Source organism: Triticum aestivum, chromosome 7A (genome assembly GCF_018294505.1).
Source record: "Triticum aestivum cultivar Chinese Spring chromosome 7A, IWGSC CS RefSeq v2.1, whole genome shotgun sequence".
Taxonomy (NCBI): Eukaryota; Viridiplantae; Streptophyta; class Magnoliopsida; order Poales; family Poaceae; genus Triticum; species Triticum aestivum.
In genome coordinates this window covers 50,071,068-50,096,420 of record NC_057812.1, presented here as the reverse complement: position 1 = coordinate 50,096,420, position 25,353 = coordinate 50,071,068, and the positions used below count along the sequence as shown (strand labels likewise).

General features: G+C 44.3%; 1 protein-coding gene across 1 annotated transcript; it reads left to right on the top strand.

Moving 5' to 3' along the window:
• Positions 1-21,880: 21,880 nt before the first annotated feature.
• Positions 21,881-24,591, top strand: LOC123152972 (LRR receptor-like serine/threonine-protein kinase HSL2). The gene is made up of 3 exons (XM_044572316.1): positions 21,881-22,023; positions 22,321-24,203; positions 24,284-24,591. Exons 1-3 carry the CDS (start codon positions 21,881-21,883, stop codon positions 24,589-24,591), a joined length of 2,334 nt encoding a protein of 777 aa, XP_044428251.1.
• The last annotated feature ends 762 nt before the right edge of the window (positions 24,592-25,353 follow it).

The window sequence follows — 25,353 nt, the reverse complement described above, 5'->3', positions numbered from 1 at the left end:
AAGGACAAAGCACATCGAAATTGATTTTCACTTTGTGCGAGAAAGGGTTGCAGCCAAGAAACTCGAGATACGGTTTATTCCCTCCAAGGATCAAGTAGCAGACGGTTTTACAAAGGCATTGCCATCAAGACCATTTGAGGAGTTCAAGAGTAATCTTAATCTAGGGTAGTTAAGATTAAGGGAGGGTGTTAGAGAATATGTTTCCGTAGCATCTCAAACTCCTTCTCCTACTCAAACTCCTTGTAATATTCCTTGTACTCCAAGCTTGGCTTCGGCCGCATCAATCAATATAAACAGAACCGCGGCTCCCCTCGAGGGAGTAGGAATGCTTATTATCTTTCAGTGAGGACACCCTGCCATGATGCCCCCTACTCCCCACGAACGACCAAGTGCCGTACCAACGGCAACGAGCCGCCCATACCGCGGCCTGTATCCTCCTAGAGTTTACTATTCTCCTCGTACGTGTAATGAGCGCAAGCCTGGTGCTCGCCTCAACTACCCCTTACTCTATCGCGTGTTGTCAATTCCTTTCTGTACTCTAGTTTCGTCTAAATACCTGGTGCACTCCTACCTCTATAAGTAACACCGTCCTATCTATCTGTTCGTGGAATGTAAGAGGACTTGGTGATGTATCCAAATGTGTTGACATTCTATCAGACTTAATCAGCATTAGTCCACACTGTGCACTCCTACAGGAATCCAAGCTACACGAAATTACCGAACGAAAATTCCAGTCCTTCCTGCCAAGATCTCTAGACCAAAAAATCTTTCTTCCGGCCGACGGTTCGGCAGGCGGAACCGTCTCAGCGTTCAACTCCGGCTACTTTACTGTGCTCTCCCACATTCACTATCACTATGCCACCTCTATCAAACTCACATCTCTCGCACACCCACACCCCTTCGTCATCACTAACATCTATGCACCCGCATGTCATAACCTCAAACAAGCCTTTCTTGACGAGCTCAAAACTATCAAAGTAGACGACCACACGCCTTGGCTAATAGTTGGAGACTTCAACCTTCTCCGGTTCTCACATGAAAAAAACAACCAAAATTTTCACCAACGAGAGGCTGATGCTTTCAACAACACGATCAATGAACTAGCGCTTCTCGAACTACCACTGCTAGATAGAAGGTTTACGTGGTCCAATAAACGATCTACGCCAACCTTAGAACGTCTAGACAGAGCCTTTTTTAACCTGTCCTGGAACACCTGCTTCCCCAACACCACCCTATCCTTACTACCACGCATCACATCCGATCACGTCCCACTAATCTTACATATCCAGACTCGTGTGCCTAAGCCACGGCACTTCCATTTCGAGTCCGCTTGGACTCATGCCCCAGCCTGTCACCAAATTGTACAAAGATGTTGGGCCACCAGACCCCGCTCGACCCAACGATCAAACACAACTTCCACCCTGTCAAAAGCCCTAAAAACAACTAGATGCTCTCTCAAGCACTGGGCGTCCACACGTTCACCAGCTCACCTCCGCGAAGAGGCTGCAAAGAAAATTATAAATCTTCTTGACCTAAAAGAAGAAGCTCGCCCTCTATCAACAGCCGAATTCAGACTGAGAGTTGTCGTCTCAGATGCACTTCACTCCGCTGTCGCTGAAAAAATGGCCTTCTGGAAACAACGTGGAAAAGTTCGCGCTGCGATACACGGTGAAGAGAACACACAATACTTCCATGCCGCCGCTTCCCAACGGCTACGCAAGAACACCATAACTTCTCTCCTAGTTAACGGAACGGAGTTCCACTCCCATGACCAAAAAGCGACTATTCTTCACGATCATTTCACCTCCATTATCGGCTCGCCTCCAACCACCACTTGGTCCTTCCAACCACAAAATTACTACCCCCACACGCTACCCCAACTCCTCACACTGGAAACACCCTTTACGACCGAAGAGATCAAAGAGGCTTTTATGCAAATGAACTCCCTCGCTAGTCCTGGACCAGACGGCTTCGGCCCCCAGTTCTACAAAAAATACTGGAATCTAGTTACAAAACACATCTTCTCCTTCATGACCGATTTCCAAAACCTCTCTGCCCAAACGGAATGCTTAAATAGAGCTCACCTAATCTTGCTGCCAAAAAAAGACCTCCCAAACACGCCTGACGCTTACCGTCCAATTTCTCTTCAAAATTGCCCCATCAAAGCGGTCGCAAAAGTCCTCACCAACAGACTCAAACCTCTTATCCCGCTACTCGTACATGGAAACCAGACTGGTTTCATTTCCGGACGTTGCATCGCTGAAAATTTCGTCTTCGCCGCAGACCTCATCGGGGCCTGCCATTCCCGAAAAGCCCCAAGCATGGTCATTAAACTAGACTTCTCCAAAGCCTTCGACTCCCTCTCTTGGGCATCACTTCTCACCATCCTACGCTGTCGTGGATTCCCGCCAAAATTTACAGCCTGGATCCAGGATCTCCTCTCATCTGGAAAAACGGCCGTCATGCTAAACGGTATCCCGGGGAACTGGATAAACTGCAAGAACGGTCTTAGACAAGGAGACCCCATATCACCCTACCTATTCATCATTGTTGCTGACCTCCTTCAACAGATGATCAATCAAGACCGCGACCTCCTACACCTCACACATCCCCTATTCACACATTTACCACCGACAGTCCTACAATATGCGGACGACACGCTTATTATCGCAAAAGCGTCCAATGACGCGGCCCGGCAGCTAAAAACCATTCTTCACAACTTTTCCATGGCCACAGGCCTCATGACAAACTTCACAAAAACAACGTTCGTGCCTATGCATGTATGCCCCACACTTGCGGACTCCATTGCCGCCACTCTACAATGCACAACATCAACCTTTCCACAGATCTACCTAGGTCTAGCCCTGGCTCCTACCCGTCTCCCGCCTAACGCCTTTTTACCCATTATTGAACGATGCCAAAAATTCCTGACAGGATGGCGAGCCAAACTTCTCTCCAAAGGAGACAGGCTCATTTTGCTATCTGCCGTTCTCGACTCCATCCTGGTATACTTTATATCCGTCTTCCTCATACCTAAAAGTGTTCTAAAAACTCTAGACTCTATCCGGCGAGCCTTCTTCTGCGCTGCGGAGGAAACATGCACCGGTGCTCAATGCTTAGTTACCTGGAAAAATGTTTGTAAACCAAAAAAGATCGGTGGCTTGGGCCTAAAAAATCAACATGTTCAGAATAATTGTCTCCTATTGAAATTTGCTGTCAAAGCTTTGCTTCCAGAACAAAACCCTTGGCTCGAATGGATCACCTTGCAACACCCAAATGCCCTCATCACTCCACAAAACAGCCACTCTTTCCTCTGCCGAATCATAAACCAGCAACTACCAGCACTACATGCCATCTCCTTTGTTATCACAAACTCCGGTACCAACACCTATTTTTGGTTAGACACATGGCTCCACCAGCAATTGCTTGCCACTCTATTTCCCTGCCTATATTCGCATACCACCACACCTCTCGCTCGTGTGGCTGCTGTTTTGAACATCGGTTTAGAATCAATCCTACGGAACCGCCTAACAACTAATGCCGCTTCCGAGTTGTGTTCGTTGTTGTCTCTCCTGCAGGATTTCCAGGTATCGCCAGGACCGGACCAGCGCTTCCTTAACGGTGGCCTCCGCTTCTCCACACGGGCCGCCTATCAGCTGACCATGGGCGAAAATGAAGATGACATACACGCGATTGCCATATGGTCTACATGCGTCCCAAACCGCGTGAAGATCTTTGCATGGCTCCTGTTTCGTGGACGTCTCAACTCCAAAAGCAACCTCCTCCGCAAGCACATCGTCGCAGACTCTCTATGTCCACGATGTGGTTTTGACGGCGAGACCAGCTCTCACATCTTCATCGACTGCCCACTCGCTCAGCGAATTTGGCAACGGATTGGACTCTCACCTCCCACCTCCATTCATGAACTGTGGGACTGCCGCCTCCCCTGCCAGGTTGATGCAACAATCTGGCATTCCGTACTTCTCATCATCCTATGGAAGATACGGGACTCCAGAAATGCTATGACCTTCAAGCAACAGAACCACCACAGCATTTTCACCTTGAAGCGAATCCTCGATGACCTTATGCTTTGGACGCACCGGATGAGGAAGCTGGCGCACAAACAAGCCACCCACTCATGGCGTTCCTACTTCTCTTCACGACTACACGTGCTTATGTAGTTCACCTTTGTAATCAAGCAAAAGTTGGGTTACAAAACTGAGAAATATATTCAGGTGGGGAGCTCCCCCCCCCCCCCCCCCCCCCCCGGTGATTTTTCAAAAAAAAATTGTTTCTTTGGCTGCTTTATGAAGTATTGCTGTTGTATTTGATATTATTATTCAGAACAATAACATAACAGATTGTATTATTGCTCACTTGCTTGTACAGATTGTTTTGGCATGCATGAGACAGAGTAGTTGGAGATTGGCAAAAAGTTGAACAACTAATCTTATTTATTGGTACAAAATGCTGGGTTGTGTAACTGAACAAGTTAACATAATAACTGACTCAAAAGTCTCAAACTCCAAATGGAAACTTGTGCAACCCAAATTGGCAGCGATAACCATCTGAAGTTATTATTATTTATGTCATTGCTCTATCAGTTGCAGCCCATGCATACGTAGTTACACACAACATTTTTTGCAGCGTCCACCAACCCTACTCCTAGCAGCAATAGGTGGAACAAAAACATCAAATTAAAAGGCTCCGTTGGCCTTAATTCAGAACTGCTGAGTTTTAACTATCTAACTTATTGTAAACGAATGTACTGCAAAATCATGACGAAATGCTAAACTACAGGAGTGACTATCCCCTTGAGGGGTTCTGGTTCAGGGTGTCAGTGACTTGAGTCTGAAACCTCGGGATAAGGTCATTGTCTCCCAGAAAAACCATGACCTTACTGTACTGAAGTAGTAATTTTTGCTATAAAGTGTGCAAGATGCAACAGTTTGGGACTTTCTTTTTGGGAAGTATTAGTAGCTGCTTCTCAAAAAGGATAATTTGATGTAGAAGACGAGCCAGCCATTAAACATTGAAATCATGAGCTACCTGTCACCTTGGTTGGTATAGGACACTGAAACTTTTTGAAGATTGTCTAGGACAACGATCTTTAGGTTTGGAGCTACTGTGCAGTCTTTATGGAATATCATAAATTAAATATAATGGCTACTGTAAACAATCTTTTTAGTCACACTGGCGATCACTGAATGTCAGCCAATGCTTCTGTAGATCATTTCATTCTTCATGCAGGAGTGAGTGGTCTTGATAGGCGGGGACAAGGTGAAAAGGTGGAGCAGGTGGCACAACGCATCAATGAGAGTACTGATCATTGCTGTTAATTTATATGTGCTTTATGGATTCCGGTTGTATCCTGGACGTTATGTAGTTTTTCTCTCTGAAGCACCTGACTAAAGTTTGCTATGTCGTTGCGCTTGGTTTTGGTGATATCACAGTTTACGGAAACTTTCTACTCCCTCCGTTCCTAAATACTTGTCTTTCTAGGCATTTCAACAAGTGACTACATACGGAGCAAAATGAGTGAATCTACACTCTAAAATATGTCTACATACATCCGTATGTAGTAGTCATTTGAAATGTCTAGAAAGACAAATATTTAGGAACGGAGGGAGTATTTGTTTTCTCTTATCTGTAATAGCACATCATTTATGCTTCCAGAATTTGTAAGCGAGACCACATGTACTATTTTTGTTTTTTAACATAATATAAATCGGGTGATGTAAAGCCTTCCATCTGAATATGCCATGGATGAACTTGAATTTTCTTTCCAATTCTATCACAGTAAGCCGTGGGTGGATGAAGTGTTTCTTATATTTTCTAGTCTTCTATTTCTTGATACATTATTTGGACAAATTCTGATAGTGTGCTTTATTTGTATAGGTTGCTCATTTCTGCATAATGAAATTCTAGGAGTAGCAAAATCTAGAGAACGTGTCCAGTGCTAATCTACACTTAACAGTTTGCAACGATGCCTGAACAGGACAAGTTGTTGACATGTGATGAAGACTGCTACGCATACATAGATGCACGAGGTATATATATCTTGCAATGATGCCTAAACAGGACAAGCTGTTGAGATGTGATGAAGACTGCTGCGCATACATAGATGCACGAGGTACATACTAACTGTTGGTATCTCACTGTACCTATTTGTGCGCCACATTGTCAACCTATCTGTTGATCTTGAAGACCTGCACAATTAATATGTAGTTGACAAATTAAGGGCAAGAGAAAATTGAGATGCTAACCATATGTTTGAAGAGATGGAAGATTATTCTGTCATAAATCATAAATAAGACTATTCTGTAGCTATTATAAACTGATATGCAGTTTGCATTTAGAACATGGGAAAGAGTGACATGTATGCCCATAGCACAAAAAGCTTTCTTTCCAAAAATTATGAACAACTCGTCAGTAAGTTTTGCACTCTAAATTTGACAATGATTATTGGACCCTTCAAAACGTCAAGAAATCCAAGAAGTAGCCAAAAGTAACTGGTTTGCATAGAATGGCTACTGGTAAAAAAAAAGCATCAAATGGCAAATTGACAGGAAACCTAACTTTTCTTTATGGAAATTACAGGAAGCATAAGTTGACTTGTCTATGAGTAGAAATTGACCGTGGGTCTTGTTTCAGCTCCACCACTTATATCCCACGTTGTCCATCATATTATCCCCCATAAGCCCGAGACGAGTGACATGGCTATTCCCCACCTCGTTCATCGTAGCATCCTCCGCTAGCCCAAGATGAGTGTCATGGCAAATCTGCACCCTGTTCAAAGTGCCATCCTCCACAAGCTATCTCTAGTCCTCATTTTCTTGCTCTTTGGATACAACTGTGAAGCTATGAGCTGGAAGGCTGAAAAGGCATCACTTCTATGCCTTAAGAGACACTGGCGAAAAATTTTCAAGGTGTGTGTGTGTGTGTGGGGGGGGGGGGGGGGGGGGGGGGGGGTTGCCCACCTGAACTTTTCACAAAAAACCCGAGCCGAGTACGCGGCGATAGATTTACAGAGACAAGGGGGAGAGAAAGGGGGGAGGAGTGTGGCAGACGGCGCCCATCACTTACCACGATGCGGGTGCGACCATCGCTGGCCACGACACGGGGAAGCGCTCAACGTCAATAATGATGCAAAGGTAGGGGAGAGAGGACCCCCCGGGGGAGACTCCGTTTGCAGGAGATCCACGTCCCCGGATTGCTGTTATGCACCACAACAGACGGATGGAGACGTTGAGATTAGTGTGGCGATGAGGTTTCTCCGCATTTGCGCGGACGCATAGGCGTGGAAGTAGTGCGTGTTCTCGTCGCCACGGAGACAGAAGCGCACCTTACCCCTTTGCTTCCAGTAGATGGTAGCTTGGACAATGTGCGAGGTGAGAGAGTGTTGCACTAGGAATTCAGGCGACGTCAGGGGCAGCGCTCCTTGAACCCATTGAAGGGGGGCGATGGCATGGTTAAAGTTTTTGACAAGCATGTCAGGGTGAACCAAGATTTTGGCCCAAGACTTAAGATCATCCTGAATCGCTTGAACCTCAACATGACCTTGGCAGAAGGCAAGGCGATCACAACGTTGGAGCCGACCGCCGCGATCTAGTGCTTGCTGAACCTGAAGACCTTGGAGCGAGGGATCATCGTGGTGGCAGTTAGCACAAGCGACACGTGATCCGAGACCCGCGAAGGAATCGATATGACAGTGGAGTTGGGAATGTCGTCGCACCAGGCTTGGTTAGCCAGGAACCACCGATCAAGGAGTGGAAACTTTATCAGGCTGAGGCCCTTGAGGCAGTTGTTGAACAGATCGGCATCTCCGACATCAAAGTTGTTAGAGCGCTCTTGAGGGTAGCAAACACAGTTAAAATCACCGAGTAGGATCCAAGCATCAGAGAAGTTTTAGGAGATCCAAGCGATGGAGCGCCCCTCTTAGGACCAACGCATGGGCCATATGTGTTAGAGATAGTGAAGCAAAAGCCCACGGCCTGACACTCGAAAGTGGAGAGGATACCGGGCCCAGAGGAGGACGAGAGTTGTGCCAAGGCCCAGTCATCCCAGGCATTAAGCAGGCTGCCCGAGGACCCCCCAAGTTGGTCCAGAAGTAGAAATTGCGAGCCAACCCAAAGGGGGAGGAAAGCTCGAGCTTTGAAAACAGGGGCATCTACTAATTTAGATTCCTGAAGACAAACAACATTAGGATTTTTTTTTGGGGGAGGACAAAGCGAACATATATGCATTTGTTCAAATCACCTAAGCCCCTAACATTCCAAAAGACAGAGAAATTCTTGACAGTAGCATTATTCATATTGAGGGGTGTGTGTGTGTGTCAGTGTGTGTGTGGAGGGGGGGGAGGGGATACCCATGATGCTATATCCTAGATGATCAACAAGAGCCCAAAAGGGATGCAACCTAATCGTAGGATCACAGAGGCCGATCCTAGTGAGCAAGAAGAAAAGGAGCTGTACATAGGAACATAGTAAATACATGGAGGGCGTCAAACCACGTGCTCAATCATGGGCATGGGCCAGTAAGTTGATCAAACTGACCGAGGCAGTGACCAGGTTGACCACCATCAGACGCGGGAGCCACCGCTTGAAGAGCATGCATGGGAATTTGAAAACATTCCGCTATGCAAGTGGCATGGATGTAGTAGAAGCCACCCTAGATGATTATCTTCATATCTTGGGCTTGGAGAGGATGCACTCCTCTTAGACGGTGGGCAACGCCATCTTGCCTTCATCGGGGCCCAGGGTAGCAGTTGCAGCGCGCCAAGCTGCCAGGCATATGGGCTAGGTTGAAGAAGGGGGCACAGGCGAGAATCGTTGCCGGAGACGCACAAAGGGTCGACGCGGTGCTGGTTGAAGAAGGGGGCTGATGTTACGCCTGCTGATCATGTTCAAGTATCTGAACCTGAAGTCGTGTGACTGAAAGTGCAGAGCACCATTTGGGGCTTGGGCTGTGTCCAGGTGCAAGGGCTCGGCGGGCGTGTAGTACTTAAGCACTTGTAAGCCTCTGATGGGGTTATGCTTGAAGAGAAAATAAATTGAAAACTCACAGTCTTAATCTCTCTTCTCACTTGCTTTGTGCTCCTCTCACCTACCCTTTCTTTCAATCTCGCTGTCGGGGCGTGACAATCTGGTAATCAGAGCCTCCAAATATTCCCCACCACCACAGTTCGCCGCCGTTGCCGCCGTAGTCATATCCTCTCGATCCAGTTGGTAACATCCACTGTGCTAGGTGCGATTCATCTCGGTGAATTTGCTCAAAATCTTGCACGGAGTTCGATTTGATTTGGAGTGAGACGATGGAGTTGCCATCCAAACATTCCGCTAGACCCGCCACGTCCTTCCGGACATGTCGGAAATCACGGATCAGTTGAAGGTCTTGCTCAAGTTGGTCATCTGACACCTCGACGCGAACCAGATCACCGTCGACGAGCGATTCGAGGCCCAGCTCTCCTACAACGAGCAAGTCTCCCACAAGCCAACAGATACACCGATTGGTTCAGTTACAACAGACAGAACATGTAGGAGCTAGAATGCTGCTCGCTCTCACAACATGCTGTCCCGGGTGAGGGGGCGCCCTCCACCATTCGTGTGTGCGTGCAAGTTGGTTATCAGGCCATGTTGTTGTTGGTCGAGTCTGGAAACACACAGTTTCATCAGCAAAGTGTTTGCAGTGCGATTGGCTGTGTAAACAGAGTCCTTGCCGTCCCTCTTTGTGCGCGTGGCCAACGGCTAGCGATTGCACTGCGAACGAATGGTGCGTAGTCGGGCATGGCAAGTGCTAGGATACACATTCGACACGGATCTGCGCGTGCCGCAGTTGAGTGCCTATGACGGTGTGCTCGGCATGGATTGGCTGGTCGTGCACAGTCTGATGGACCATCACTGCCAAGTGAAGACGATTGCATTTGAGACAAAGGGCAAACAAGTTTAGTTACAAGGCGTTAGAAGACTGATCTTCCGCTCATTTCAGGGTTGGACGCGTATGAGCTGCACTGGGTGGAGGTGGCCAACGATATCCGGTATGTGCCCTTAGTCAATGTCGAACGACCTGACAAAGGGGATGTCGCACCCATGTCGTGCAACATTCAGAAGGTGCTCCATGACTTTGTCGACGTGTTTGTTGAACCTACAACACTTCCCCCGCGTCGTCAGTATGATCACAGAGTCCACCTGGAGCCTAGCGCAGCACAGATCAGTACTCGACCCTATTGGTATTCCCCACCTGGAGCCGCGCGCGAAGCAGTTGAAGAAGAAGTGGGGAGGTGAAATTGAATTTTTCGTAAGTGCTATATATATAGGAGGGCCCTTTAGTACCGGTTGGAGCCACCAACCGGTACTAAATGCCAATTTTGGCCCCTTTAGTACCGGTTAGAGCCACGAACCGGTACTAAAGGGTGCGCTGCGGTGCACAAAGTTTAGTCCCACCTCACCGAGAGAAGGGCAACCGCACTAGTTTATAAACCCAGCCGCGATTGCTCTATCGAACTCCTCTGTAAACCAAGCATCTGGGCTTAACTATGGCGCGCTGTCCTGTGAGCCTGCTGGACCTTGTGAGCCTGAATTTACATGCCCAAGGCCTAGCAGGCCCACTGGACAGCGCCCCAACAATTTTTCATATAGTTTTTTCTTTTCTACTTTATTTATTTATTTCTGAGTAGTTTTTTATATATAGTTTTTTTTCTTTTCTGGTTTATTTATTTTCTTCTATTTATTTCTGAGTAGTTTTTTATATAGTTTTTTTCTTTTTTGCTTTATTTATTTTCTTCTATTTGTTTCTGAGTAATTTTTAATGTAGTTTTTTTCTTTTTGCTTTATTTATTTTCTTCTATTTATTTCTGAGTAGTTTTTTTTCTTTTCTGCTTTATTTATTTTCTTCTATTTATTTCTGAGTAGTTCAAATAAGTTTAGAAAAATGAAGTGCCCGTGTAATAGATGAGTTCTCGTCCGAAACTCTGATACTCTAAAAGAGATTGTCCAGTTTGCACATGAAGTGCGTCCAATTTTTGCCGTAACCCTCTCTACTCTTTTGCACATGCTATGTGAATGAAATGATGATACCATGCTAAGTTTCATCATTTTCAGAGTTTATTTTGTAGTAATTTTCAATTTCACGGTCATTTAGCTCTCTAAACAAATCGGTAAACAACTGAAAAATAGAAAATGATGCCAGAACGTGTTGAAAATTGATGATTTCGCATTGAATGGTGCATACGGAACGCAAAAAAAGTCTGAAGTTCAAATAAGTTTAAAAAATAAAGTGCCCGTGTAACAGATGAGTTCTCGTCCGAAACCCTGATACTCCGAAAGAGATTGTCCAGTTTGTACACGAAGTGCGTCCAGTTTTTTCCGTAACCCTCTCTACTCTTTTGCAGATGCTATGTGGGTGAAACGATGATACCATGCCAAGTTTCAACATTTTCAGAGTTCATTTTGTAGTGATTTTCAATTTCACGATCATTTAGCTTTCTAAACAAATCGGTAAATGACTGAAAATAGCAAATGATGTCAGAACGTGTTGAAAATTGATGACTTCACTTTGAATGATGCATACGGAACGCAAAAAAAGTCTGGAGTTCAAATAAGTTTTAAAAAATAAAGTACCCGTATAACAGATGAGTTCTCGTCCGAAACTCTGATACTCTAAAAGAGATTGTCCAGTTTGTACACGAAGTGCATCCAGTTTTTGATGTAACCCTCTCTACTCTTTTGCACATGCTATGTGGGTAAAATGATGATACCATGCCAAGTTTCAACATTTTCAGAGTTCACTTTGTAGTTATTTTTAATTTGACGGTCATTTAGCTCTCTAAACAAATCGATAAATGACTGAAAAATAGCAAATGATATCAGAACGTGTTGAAAATTGATGACTTCGCTTTGAATGGTGCATACGGAACGCAAATAAAGTCTAGAATTCAAATAAGTTTAAAAAATGAAGTGTCCGTGTAACAAATGAGTTCTCATCCCAAACCCTGATACTCCGAAAGAAATTGTCCAGTTTGTACACGAAGTGCCTCCAGTTTTTGTCGTAACCCTCTCTACTCTTTTGCACATTCTATGTGGATGAAATGATGATACCAAGCCAAGTTTCAACATTTTCAGAGTTTATTTTATAGTGATTTTCAATTTCACGGTCATTTAGCTCTCTAAACAAATCAGTAAATGACTGAAAAATAGCAAATGATGTCAGAACGTGTTGAAAATTGATGACCTCGTTTTGAATGGTGCATACGGAACGCAAAAAAAGTCTGGAGTTCAAATAAGTTGAAAAAATAAAGTGTCCGTGTAACAGATGAGTTCTCGTCCGAAACCCTGATACTCCGAAAGAGATTGTCCAGTTTGTACACGAAGTGCGTTCAGTTTTTGCCGTAACCCTCTCTACTCTTTTGCAGATGCTATATGGGTGAAACGATGATATCATGCCAAGTTTCAACATTTTCGGAGTTCATTTTGTAGTGATTTTCAATTTCACGGTCATTTAGCTCTCTAAACAAATCGGTAAATGACTGAAAAATGGCAAATGATGTCAGAACATGTTGAAAATTGATGACTTCACTTTGAATGGTGCATACGGAACGCAAAAAAGTCTGGAGTTCAAATAAGTTTAAAAAATAAAGTACCCGTATAACAGATGAGTTCTCGTCCAAAACTTTGATACTCCAAAAGAGATTGTTCAGTTTGTACATAGTGCGTCCAGTTTTTGCCGTAACCCTCTCTACTGTTTTGCACATGCTATGTGGGTGAAATGATGATACCGTGCCAAGTTTCAACATTTTCAGAGTTCACTTTGTAGTTACTTTTAATTTGACGGGCATTTAGCTCTCTAAACAAATCGATAAATGACTGAAAAATAGCAAATGATGTCAGAACGTGTTGAAAATTGATGACTTCGCTTTGAATGGTGCATACGGAACGCAAAAAAAGTCTGGAGTTCAAATAAGTTTAAAAAAATGAAGTGCCCGTGTAACAAATGAGTTCTCATTCGAAACCCTGATACTCCGAAAGAGATTGTCCAGTTTGTACACGAAGTGCGTCCAGTTTTTGTCGTAACCCTCTCTACTCTTTTGCACATGCTATGTGGGTGAAACGATGATACCATGTCAAGTTTCAACATTTTCAGAGTTCATTTTGTAGTGATTTTCAATTTCACGGTCATTTAGCTCTCTAAACAAATCAGTAAATTACTGAAAAATAGCAAATGATGTCAGAACATGTTGAAAATTGATGACTTCGCTTTAAATGGTGCATACGGAACGCAAAGAAAGTCTGGAGTTCAAATAAGTTTAAAAAAAATGAAGTGCACGTGTAACAGATGAGTTCTCGTCCGAAACCCTGATACTCCAAAAAAGATTGTCCAGTTTGTACACGAAGTGCATTCAGTTTTTGCCGTAACACTCTCTACTCTTTTGCACATGCTATGTGGGTGAAATGATGATACCATACCAAGTTTCAACATTTTCAGAGTTTATTTTGTTGTGATTTTCAATTTCATGGTCATTTAGCAGGGGCGACCGGCGGGGGAGGACTGGCGCGGGGGGATTGAGGGGGAGACCGAGTGAGTGTGAGTGTGAGTGGAGAGAGGAGAGAGTGAGGGCGTAAACATGTAAAAATATACATCAAAAATACATTGATTATGAATGATATTTTTGTGTACAATCTGAATTGTCAATATGAGTCCTCAACGATTTAGAAACCGGTGAAGACTCATATTGCGATCACAAATTCTACATATAGAGTTCAACGAAGACCAAGTGCTTCTGATAGTTTCAGAAGTAACATATTTAAGGTGGTAAAAATTCTGCTAAGGGAGCGAGGTGGGACTAAAAACAGCCTGCCACAACCTCTTTACTACCGGTTCATGCCACGAACCGGTACTAAAGGGGCTGGCCGGGCCCCAGCCTGACAACAGCCAACCACTACATCTTTAGTACCGGTTAATGGCACGGACCGGCACTAAAGGTTCGCTACGAACCAGTACTAAAGATCTCCTCCCGCCTAGCCGTTGGAACCGGCACTAATAGACACATTAGTGCTGACTCAAATTCAAACCGGGACTAATGTGTCTCACATTTGACCCTTTTCTACTAGTACCTTACATTCCTTTCCTTGGTATAGCAAATATGGTCATGATAATATACAAATTTCTCAGCCATTCTCTAGTCAATAATTGAAAAAACATGTCAGTTTGTATTTCGTTATGAGATTCACTAAAATACCATTATCCTCAATAAACTTACAACTCTATATGTGCTAAATATTTTCTTTGAATAAGATGACATTTATGAGGTGAGCAAATTTGTCAGCATTTTTATTATCTGTGTGTGCTATTGTACAATGAGATTGAGATAACAAGTCTGACAAAAGACCCTGTGAAAAATAATCATTATGTTAAAAATGAGTAAATATGTTACTGACTTTTGTTAGCAAGCTTTTTCAATTTTTACATTTTATTTCCATCCGTAAGCTGGTGAATGTATTCTCTTGCAATGGACCTCAATTTCTTTTGCTATAGAAGCAACACTATAGGGATCATTTCCATTCTCTAGTCAATTTTTCTTGCAATGATCCTTTGTTTAATTTGGTTGAATATTAATTTGGGGATGATAGGTTAGTCTTCCTATTTTTTAAATCTAGAATTTTCTCTCCAAATTCATTTCTCAAAAGAGATACATCTGGGTAGATGGTGAGAACATCCTTTCAAGTATACTAATGAAAAAATGATGCGAGATCTCATGACCACATCTCTTGGTTTGACATAGCCGAGGGGAGCAACCTCCTAGAGCCTATGAGCTAGGTTCTACTTTCTCCTTCCCATAATATAAAAACATTTTTGACACTAGTTTCATAATATAAGATCATTTTTAACACTACGCTAGTGTTAAAAACACTCTTATACCATGGGATGGGACGGAGGGAATAAATAATTAACCCGAGTCATATGGCCAAGGTAATGAGTGTGTGGAGCCCATAGAGTAGCCACACCTTTTCATAATGGAAAGAAGTTGGTTTATTAGTCAAAAAATCAGTTTGGTTTTTCTTTTACACAGTACAGATGCAAGCGCTCATATATACGCGCATATACGAGACCGAGCCAGCATATCATCTTGAGATTTTTACAAAGTCACTGTAGGTGCCTCGTAGTCGACGAAAATGTCTCCTCCCACTGAACACGCATCGCCGGAAATCCTGAAATAAATCCATGATAAATGCGAACACCAGTACTCCAACCCCAGTAAACTGAGGATACCACTGCCCTCCTAACCATCCAACCACATGTTGGTTCGCACAAAAAACCAAACTGGTGCTCAGGCTACCCGGTATCCCCGCGGCCCAAGTCATCACTGAGATCCGTGCAACAGTATCGAGCCGGCCCGTTTAGTGCTCGCACATTGAAAAAATCGTGAAGAAGTAAAAGGGCAAATAACAGATTCGAACCCTAGTCCCCAAGGAGAATCACAGGCACAGCCAACCACTCCGACTATAAAAAGTTTTTGTTTAGGGATAGGATCGCGGCAGAAAGAGACTTACAAGCCAAAATAAGAACATATTTGTCACCTTGGAAATGCTGCTGTTGCCGAGATTTTTTTAAACATCACATTCTCTACATACCCCGAAACCTGAAATATATACGACCAATTATGTCTGTACTAGCTGTACCAAAATTTCCACTATGCAATCCTCAAAGAATTTTGACTGCAATAATATGTTTGTGCGTGAGATTAACTGCTCCCAAGTGAATTCTACCCACCCACCACAAGAGAGCATAGCCGAAACAGGGTAACCAGTCAAAAATTGTAGCCGAGGCGTAGTGCACAATCGCCACTCCGCACCGGGGAACAATGTTTCCTAAGCCCAGCACCAGCCGGCCAGCCACGGAAGCAGACGCGCGAGCACCCCATCACCCAAAGAGACTGAACCTGCACCGAAGAACTGCAACCGGACAAAAAAATGAAATATAATTATGGAAATGAAACATGTTTGTCATAAAAAAATGATTACATTTTTAACATTATTTACAATTTTCAAATAATGTTATAAAAATTACAAAAAATCTTCTAAAAAATGCATGTTATTCAAAACAAACAAAAAATGACTGAAAGACTATTCCTTATATAACTACTTCGTCATCGGACAAAAATGTGGAGCTGAAATATCTTCATGGACTGAAAAGTGATTATAGGGTTTACATTATTTCTAACATTCGTCAAAGCTGGATAAAAGAAATGTTATGAAATGACACAAGGAACAGGTTCTATTAATTTTATCGCCTGTGGAATACTTGTTGCACTAGGCTACTCTCTGAGAGGTGTTGCCGGACCAATCTTCTGCAGAATGGTATGCGTCCAAGAAAAACTTAGGAAATGGTCACCTGACAATGTGCTTCATGAGTGGAGTGAATTGCAGAAAACCATCACATTTGGGGTTAGCTTTGCGGAAAACTACCTAGTCCCTATGTCATGGAATTGTCACGGCAGATGTCCTTAGTGTCAGGACTTAGTCGCGAGGCCAACGCATCTATGTGGTAACTTGAGAGGGGTTGAGCGGGACGAGAGACGCGATGTTTTACCCAGGTTCGGCCCCTCACGGTGGAGGTAAAAGCCTATATCCTGCTTCATTGATATTGATGATGATGACCACGGTTACAAGAATGCTCTATCTCGAGAGCTATTGTCTAAACCTAACTTGTCCAACTTGTGGAACTTGTGAATCTTGTCCCCTTTTGGGGAGCCCTGCCCCTTCTTATATATGTTGAAGGGGCGGTTTACATGTGGAGTCTTATTAGGATTACGACTAGTCTATCTCTAATACAAACTGGATACAAGTCCAGGTCTTAGCTCCTTGTAAGATAATGTTCCTCATGCCTTTCCTCTTAAACCGGCCCACCATTAAACGTGAACCGGCCTTCTGGGCTTTGGGCCTTGTCATCCGTTGATCCCGCACGCCGGATCACCAGTGAGTCATAATGACCAGGTGGGTTGCTTGTAAACCGCCAGGTCAGGGCGGGTCGCTAGTAACTCGCCAAGTGTCAGCGGGGTCTTCAGATAAACCGCCAAGTCCGGCCGGGTTAACTTCCGGCCGGTTTACACCGCGGGGTATATCCCCTACATTTGCCCCCAAGTTTAGCTTGGATTTATTCATGGTAAACTTATGCTGCAAAATAAACACAAGAACAATTTTGACAGGTTATGCTCCAGGTTAAGAATTTTTGTAAACCGGTACCTGATCATCCTTAAGTCCTTGTTATTTCCTCCTTCTGGGAAATCCGAGTCAATAGACCAGCTTCATAATCAATTTGCCGACATTGGCTTGTCACCGAGAAATATTGTGAAGAATAACTCCTTCGACTCAGCTCCGCCGGTTTAAGAAATATGGGTCTGAAAATACTTATCTGATATTCAGCCGGTTTGAAGATGTAAAACTTGCCGGTTTAATATTACCAAAATGGCCAGTTTATAAATATTGATGGCGCCGGGTCATAATTGTTGTCGACACCGGGTCATGTAATTGATCTTCCTGATTTGCTCAAAACTGATAAAATGAAGATGTTCCTCCTTTATATGCATAATACCTGTAGCCCCCAAGTCTTAAGAGGAGAACATAGTGATAACTTAAGACTTGGTCCAATAAATGTTTCAACCTTGAAGAAATCCGGTTTGTTCATCTCAATCATATAAACTGAATACTCCATATATGTAGCCCCCAAGTGCTGGGTTGTCATGCTTGCAGCAACCTGGGACTTGTAATTGCTTATAAAAACTTCAATCAGTGTAACCCCCAAGGGCCGGGTCATTATGCAATAATGAGCAGGAACTTTATAAATATAATTATGTAGATTTTACCAGTGATGTGTAGCTCCCAAGGGCCGGCTTAGTAAGATAATACTGAACCGGAACTTGATATATACTTCAATGAAAATAACATCTTATAATGTAGCTTCCATCGTAGGGCTTGAACCCACGTCCACAAGGTTAAGAGCTTTGTACTTTACCAACTGAGCAATGGATCATTCAATATTATGGACGAAAACTTGTGTACCTTGAATTGTTGACGGGAGCAATTGATAGCTCCCAAGGGCCGGCTCATTATAATATGATGAGTCGGGTCTTCAATAAGACTAGTAAAAATGACTTTGCATTAGCCCCCAAGTGTCATGATGCATGCTTGCAGCGACATGAGACTTGCATGTAATCTCGATTTGAATAATGTAGCCCCCCAAGTGCCGGGTTGTAAGCCTGCAACGACTCGGGACTATTCCTTCCATTGTAGAATAAATCATATCCTTTGATAAAAGAGTAGACATTACGCTATAGCGACTTTGAAAACCTTAATAATAAAAATCCAGCCATGTTGGCTATTCAAGATAATATAATCCGGTATGAAAACCTTATTCATTCAATATCATAATGAAATTTCAGCCAAGTTTGGCTATTTGAATAATATAACCCAATGATTTATAAGCGCATGATTCCAATGGCGCAATCCGAATATATATTGGCGACTTGTTGTCCAAAGCCAGGCCGGTTTAATAAACACTGGATCATACTACTGGTTTAATAAACACAAGTGATTTATAATCATGCTTTATTCAACCTGTTTCTGCATACAACAAGTTTAAAGTGTCCTGGCGGTTTACCGCTGGACGGGTCATAATGCCTAACATATAACCTGGGTTTATAACCAAGGCTGCATTTAGAATAATCAAATATGAAATATATCATACCTGTGACATCAAAATCACATCGTTGGTTTTACCAACTTTTTGTAGTAAGGGTGATAACCCAAATCTTGAGTACTGATAACTCCTTCCATATTGTGCCGGTTTATGATAAAACCGTGCCGGGTTGTGATAAACACCGGATTAACCATATATAATACTGGTGACTTGTAGTCAAACCAGACCGGACTGATAGTCTCCGATTTATAATTGATCGTGTACTGACAACTTGTAGTTGAAAGCCGAGCCGGGTTGATAAACATCGGTTTACTCCATAATAGGATGGTAACAGAAAATCAAACCGGGCAGATAGTCTCCGGATTAAAATTTGACCGCGTCCCGTCCATTTGTAATTGACAGTCGAACCGGTTTAAGAAATGTCGGTTTAAAACGCAACAAAAAAGAAAGAAATATCTATCAAAGAAAATTGTGAAGCAAAGGCAATGATAAAACCGTTTGCAAAAAGAGGCTTATTTGAGCTGATCAGATGGCGTTACCATGGTCCGACACGACCAAGCTCCCGATAGGTGTAGCTATGGTTCAAGTTAGCCAGGTCCCCAAATGAAACCGTGGCATTTATGCCGATCAAGTGGCATGGCAATGGTTCGGGTTCGACCAAGCCCCCAAGTGATTCTGTGGCCTTAGGCCGATCAAGAGGCATGACTGGTTCAGACGTGACCAAGTCCCCAAGTGATCTGGTGGCTCTCCCCCATCAAGAGGCGTGACTATGGTTCAGACGTAACCACAAGTCCCCAAGTGATGCTATGGCTTTACGCCTATCAAAAGGTGTTGCTATGGTTCGGATACGACCAAGCCCCCAAGTGATCAATAATATGATAAGCCAATAAGGCAGGATATCCATGTTTGAACCGCGCATCGTGGCAGCAGGTCCTCCTCGGCAATTTTTAACCTTTGCAAGAGATAAATTCTTCTTTGAACCGGGATCTTGAACCGGATATTGAGAGCTTCAAAGCTTTGTAGGAGACATCTTTCCCTTGAACCAGATTTTAAACCGGAATCCTTTTCTGATGACCCGACACTTCTTCATTGAGCCGGGATTTTGTAACTGTCATATACTTTTTAATCCAGAAATCTTCTGACAACACGATGTGAATCCGGGACCGGGTTATCTTTCCCTCCAACGTATTGGGGTTCTTGACTTCACTAAAAACCGGCAACGTTTGCTAAGTCATATCATTGTAGCCCCCAAGTCTCAAGGTGACTCGAGGAGTTGGCTTGAGATTCTCCATATTTGACCGTGATAGAAACCGGCATAACTTGTATATCATTGGTGTTGATAGTACAATGTGAATCCACAGAAGGTCGAGGTGACTGCGGCGGGTTGTAAATGATCTCGTATGAGCCGTGTCAGCAACTCAACCAATGGTTCCTTCCAACTGGTGATTTAAAGTTAACCAAACTGTAGTGGCGGCGATTTGTGCGCCTGCCCATTGAACCATCCAGTGCAGACGGTGGCTGAATGATAATTTGCCTTCAATTTATTGAAAGAAATCCAGACTACGCAAGTAGTGACTTGCTCATATTCAATAAACAGCTCATGCAGATAGGTGCGGTCCGGTATGTTGATGTAGATCGGGCTGTTAGAGACGGACAGCAAAGATGACTCCAGCATCAGAGGTAGTTCCGACAGATGAGTCGGCCGCGGTACAGTAAGCCGGTGCGGACGGAGAAAATCAGCACCAATATCGTAAACCGTCACGGACGGGTGAGTTAACCGCGGGCGCGGTCCCGGCAAGCTGATGTAAACCGGACCACCGGGATAGTAACTTGCGCACGTTCATTCACCGGGTGGTTGATACAGACGAAACGCCGGTGCAGAGCATTGCTAGCGCGTGCTACGTGCCCGTAATATAACTCCTCATTTGTAATGAACAATTGCCCTGCGTCAAAAAATATCACATGCCAAAGTAATTTTTTCTTGGCAAAAATAATATGCGCTAATAAAACAGACCTTAGATGTACACCTGATTCATGCACACGACGGATGATCCGTATTCAATGTTCGTGAATAATCTCCAGTAGATTCAACAGCAATTTAGCCACCCCCTTGAGACCGCGGCAGCTCACATCGATGGCTCAGAATAAGGCCAGCCAAAGGTGGCTTAGCACAAGGTCCCAGTGGCGACGGCTCGGAGATGATGGCTTAAAGCCTGACCGTGGCGGAGCCCGGAATCGGGCGGCTTAAAGATGAACACGGCAGCTCTGTAGTTGGAATCCGGTTCATCGGCTAGGCGGAGTCGCGGTCGCAGCAGCGATGCCCGGTGACGGTTTGGAGCGAAACTAAGCGTGGCTTGGCGTTGACTCACCATTGGGGAGGCGGCAGGACCCGGTTCAAGGCCGCGCCGGTTTACGGTGGCTCGGGGGGATTCGGCGGCTTTGATTGAAAACGATGACGGAAGCGGAGTCCAGCAGGTTGAGGCCGAGTGGAAGACGGGGGCCACAATGAGGCGGAGACGGCAGGGCCTTCACGTCCTTCTCTGACTCCCGCTCCCTTTTTTTTCTTTTTTCAGATCGGGATACCCATAGCTGCACACTTGGTAGTATTGCCGGGTGGACGAAACACTTTGATGTAGTAAAAAATCTGCACCGCACGTGATCGAAAATAGTACTACTTGAGTTGATATGCTTGAGCAGGATCGGCCTCCGTCCTTTGTGTGATGACGTGGATTAACTTCTTGTGCGCGTACGGTACGTACACGAGGGTGGCAGCTAGCTGATCGATGAGTAGCCCACAGACACCTATCTTTCTCGGAACTTTAAGCCTGTGACCCTGTGGAAAAGCAGTGGAACGGATTAGGCCGTGGCCTTGGATGAACTCTCGTCGGTCTCGTACGATCGCCGCAAAAGGCAGAGCTCCTGCTATTTTCGTCAAAAAAGAAAAGATCTCTTTAAAAACTCAACACCGCGGGGTATATCCCCGACACCCTAATTATTTGCAAAACGCACCGCAGATTCGGTAAACTTGTTGCAAATAGCACTGATGAGGTGGTCTGGCCCGTTTGATCACTTTCTGACAAGTGGGGTCAGATTGTAAGAGCAAAAAATTTACACACACACCCCTTGATCTAAAACAGAAAAGCAATCAGCCCCCCACCCCTCGGGCAGAGGCGCGCTGGGCGTCGGGTTCATGGCCTCCGCCGCGCTGCTTGGCCGGCGACGCTGGAGCGACGCGCTGGGCGGAGGCGGGGCGGAGGTGTTGGCGAGCACGGACACGGCGGAGGAGGCGTTGGCGGCCACAGCGAAGACGGCGATGGCGCAGAGGCTGCGGAGGTCGGCAGTGGAGCTCCAACATGATTTTGCCCTTCAAAGACTGTTGCCTCTGGAACAAGATACTTGCTGTACATGCCTACACAAGGAGAAGTGTCTATTCAAAATCTGATGATGCAGTCTTTGAACCCCACCCGAGGAGTCTGATGATGACACTTGGTTTTAAGGTAACAACATTTCTCATCTAATCCATTACAATCGAGCTCACAAGTCCAATTTATGCATGCTACATGAAGTTAGTAAATCTTTGTACTATAGATTCTTCCATCTCAATATCATTTTCAATTTTGTTTCGCACAGTCAGTACACGGTCAATCAAGCCAGCGTGAATATTCACCAAATGAATGAACACCGCGTTTCTCCACAAGTTGTCTCCCGTAGCTTAATAGTTCAAATAAGACTAGCAGAAATGGCAAATTCGCACCTTGTTCACAGTACCATCCTCCACAAGCTATCTCTAGTCCTCCTCATTTGCTCGCTCCTCGGGTACAACTGTGAAGCCATGAGCAGGAAGGCTGAAAAGGAAGCACTTCTAAGCCTTGAGAATTACTGGGGCAAACCGCTGATGATCAGCTGGAGCTACAACATGGACGCAGACCACTGTAAGTGGGATGGCGTCAGTTGCACCCGGGAGGGCTTTGTTACACGTATTTCACTCAGTAACTACAATCTTGCCAAGCCAATTCCGTCAGAAATTTGCTTTTTCAACAACCTTACACACATCGACCTTTCTTACAACAACATTCTAGGTTCTTTCCCTGTGGTTCTTTTCAGTTGCTCAAGCCTTGAGTTTCTAGACCTCTCATACAATTCTTTTGTTGGTAGTCTCCCACTAAATATTCATGCACTATCAAAAACGATTGCGTACCTTAACCTTGAATCGAATAGTTTATCCAGTAGTATTCCAAGTTCAATCTGCCAGCTTTCATCCCTACAAGTTCTGAAACTATCTTCCAATCCCTTTGCTTCACACAGAATCAATCCACATTTTGGAAATTTGACAAACCTAGAAGAGTTGTCAATGAGTAATATGAGCATAGTTGGTGAAATTCCAGACACTTTATCCAAGCTGACCCAACTTAGAATATTCAATTTGTCTTCTAACACGTTGAACGGGACAATACCTAGTGAGATTTGGAGAATGCAGAATATGGAGGTCCTCGATCTACACAGTAACTCTCTATCAGGTCGCATACCAGGCGATTGCTGTAAGCTCGAGAATCTGTCCCTCCTTTTATTAGACGGCAATCATCTCTACGGCCCAATACCAGAAAACCTTGTACAGTTACAATTTCCCTTCATCTTCCTCAATCTCTCTAGTAACCAACTCACAGGCAAGATTCCATCTCCTTTCGAGATGGGAAGATTTCAATGGAGCTTTCTTTCCAATCCCAGCTTATGTTCCTCCAACCACTTTGGAAACCTTCCTCCATGCACCAGATTGCACTTGAAGATGCTTGTAATTATTGTCCTCGTCTTTGGTTCAGCCATTCTCATATGCACAGGGCTAATTGGTTTAAATAAGATCAAGGCATTTTTCTCAAAGGAAAAGGACGACGCCCCATCTCCACAGTGGAAACTGACGGCCTTCCAAGCTATTGATTATGACATTCAAGACATCCTTTGCAACCTCATTGATACAAACCTTGTCGGCAGCGGTGGCTCAGGAAAGGTATATAAGATCTGCCTTGGTAACAGAAACGGCGGGGTTATAGCTATCAAGCAAATATGGTCTAGTAGTGGTGAACTGGAACATGATGTGCTGGAAAAGCAGTTTCAAGCTGAGATTGAGATTCTTGGATCCATCCGACACGCCAATATCGTAAAGTTGCTTGGCTTCATATCAAGCTCTGAATTGAAGCTCCTCATATACGAATACATGGAACATGGTAGCCTGTATGAATGGCTGCATCAGAAAGATGACCCTACTAGTACAACTAGACGGTTGTTGAACTGGCCGATAAGAATGTCAATAGCAATCGATGCAGCAAGAGGGCTGTGTTACATGCACCACAGTTGCTCTCCTGCTATAGCACACCGTGATGTGAAGTCCAGCAACATCCTACTGGGTCCTCAGTTCAAAGCAAAGATTGCGGACTTTGGCCTAGCTCGCTCTCTACTTAAAGCTGGCGAGCCAGAGTCTGTCTCGGCTGTGGTTGGGTCCTTCGGATACATAGCTCCAGGTAACAACTTCAGTTATTTTGAACTCTGTATTATAAGTTTATAACTGTGTGAACAACTACTTACATCTTTTATTTTCTAGAGTTCGGAAGCTCGAGAAAAATGAACGAGAAAGTTGATGTGTACAGCTTTGGGGTTGTTCTCTTGGAGCTGGTAACAGGGAGGCGTGCAAATGGTGGGGGCGGGTACGAGAATTTGGCGCAATGGGCATGGAGGCAATTTCATCAAGATGAGAGCATCCAATTGACAAATGTGATTGATGCAGACATACGAGATCCAGCCTACTCGCGTGAGGTACAACTGGTGTTCAAGCTAGGGCTAATTTGCACGGGCACAAACCCATCATCACGGCCGTCCATGAAGCAGGTGCTGCAGGTCCTGCAACGCTGAAAACACACGGTGATGCAGTTCCATGAAGCAGGTTCTGCAGGTCCTGCAACGCTGAAAAACACACCATGATGCAGTTCGTAATAAGCCATCTGAACCAGAAGGTCGTCAAAAGTTTCAGAGACACGCCGTGCTGTTATTCTTACTAGATATAATTTTCTTTCCAATGAAACTGAAGCACGGCGACACACACAATGTTTTTTCTACAAGCAATAAGATTCAGCATCTGTTTTTTTATTGTGCAATGTCAGCGTGTTGTCTGGCCGTTGATCCTGTTTAATTTGAGGTTCAGTTTAAAGTCAAGGACTAAACAGAGTATCAGTATAAACATCTGACTTTGGCAACACTTTTGGTAACCTTGCGTGTCATGGTAGCTCCAGCGAGTTTCGATCTTGTCACGCTGTCGTTCTAATCTAGGCTTTCCCTTCAAAACATAAACATCAATCTCCCTTTTGGGGGGAATTCATTCTGAACTTTGTGTTGGGTGCTGTTACTTTCTGTAGACAGAAAAAAAAGGTGTCTTTCTGTGTTGGATGCAGTCTTCCTTCAAACCTCAGAGATCCAACACAAGTGCTGGTAGATGCGAGATCCTGCTGACAGAATAAAAAGAGGTGCGCAGAGCAGCACTGCAGTTTTACTGTTAGCTGGTTCCTTCCTTGCAACAATGTAAGAAGATCTGAAGATGTACACCACTTTTTTTCTTTTGGTTTGTTCAGCAGAGATGAGGAGGCTAGATTTTTGTAGATTATGCCCAGAAGATATTAT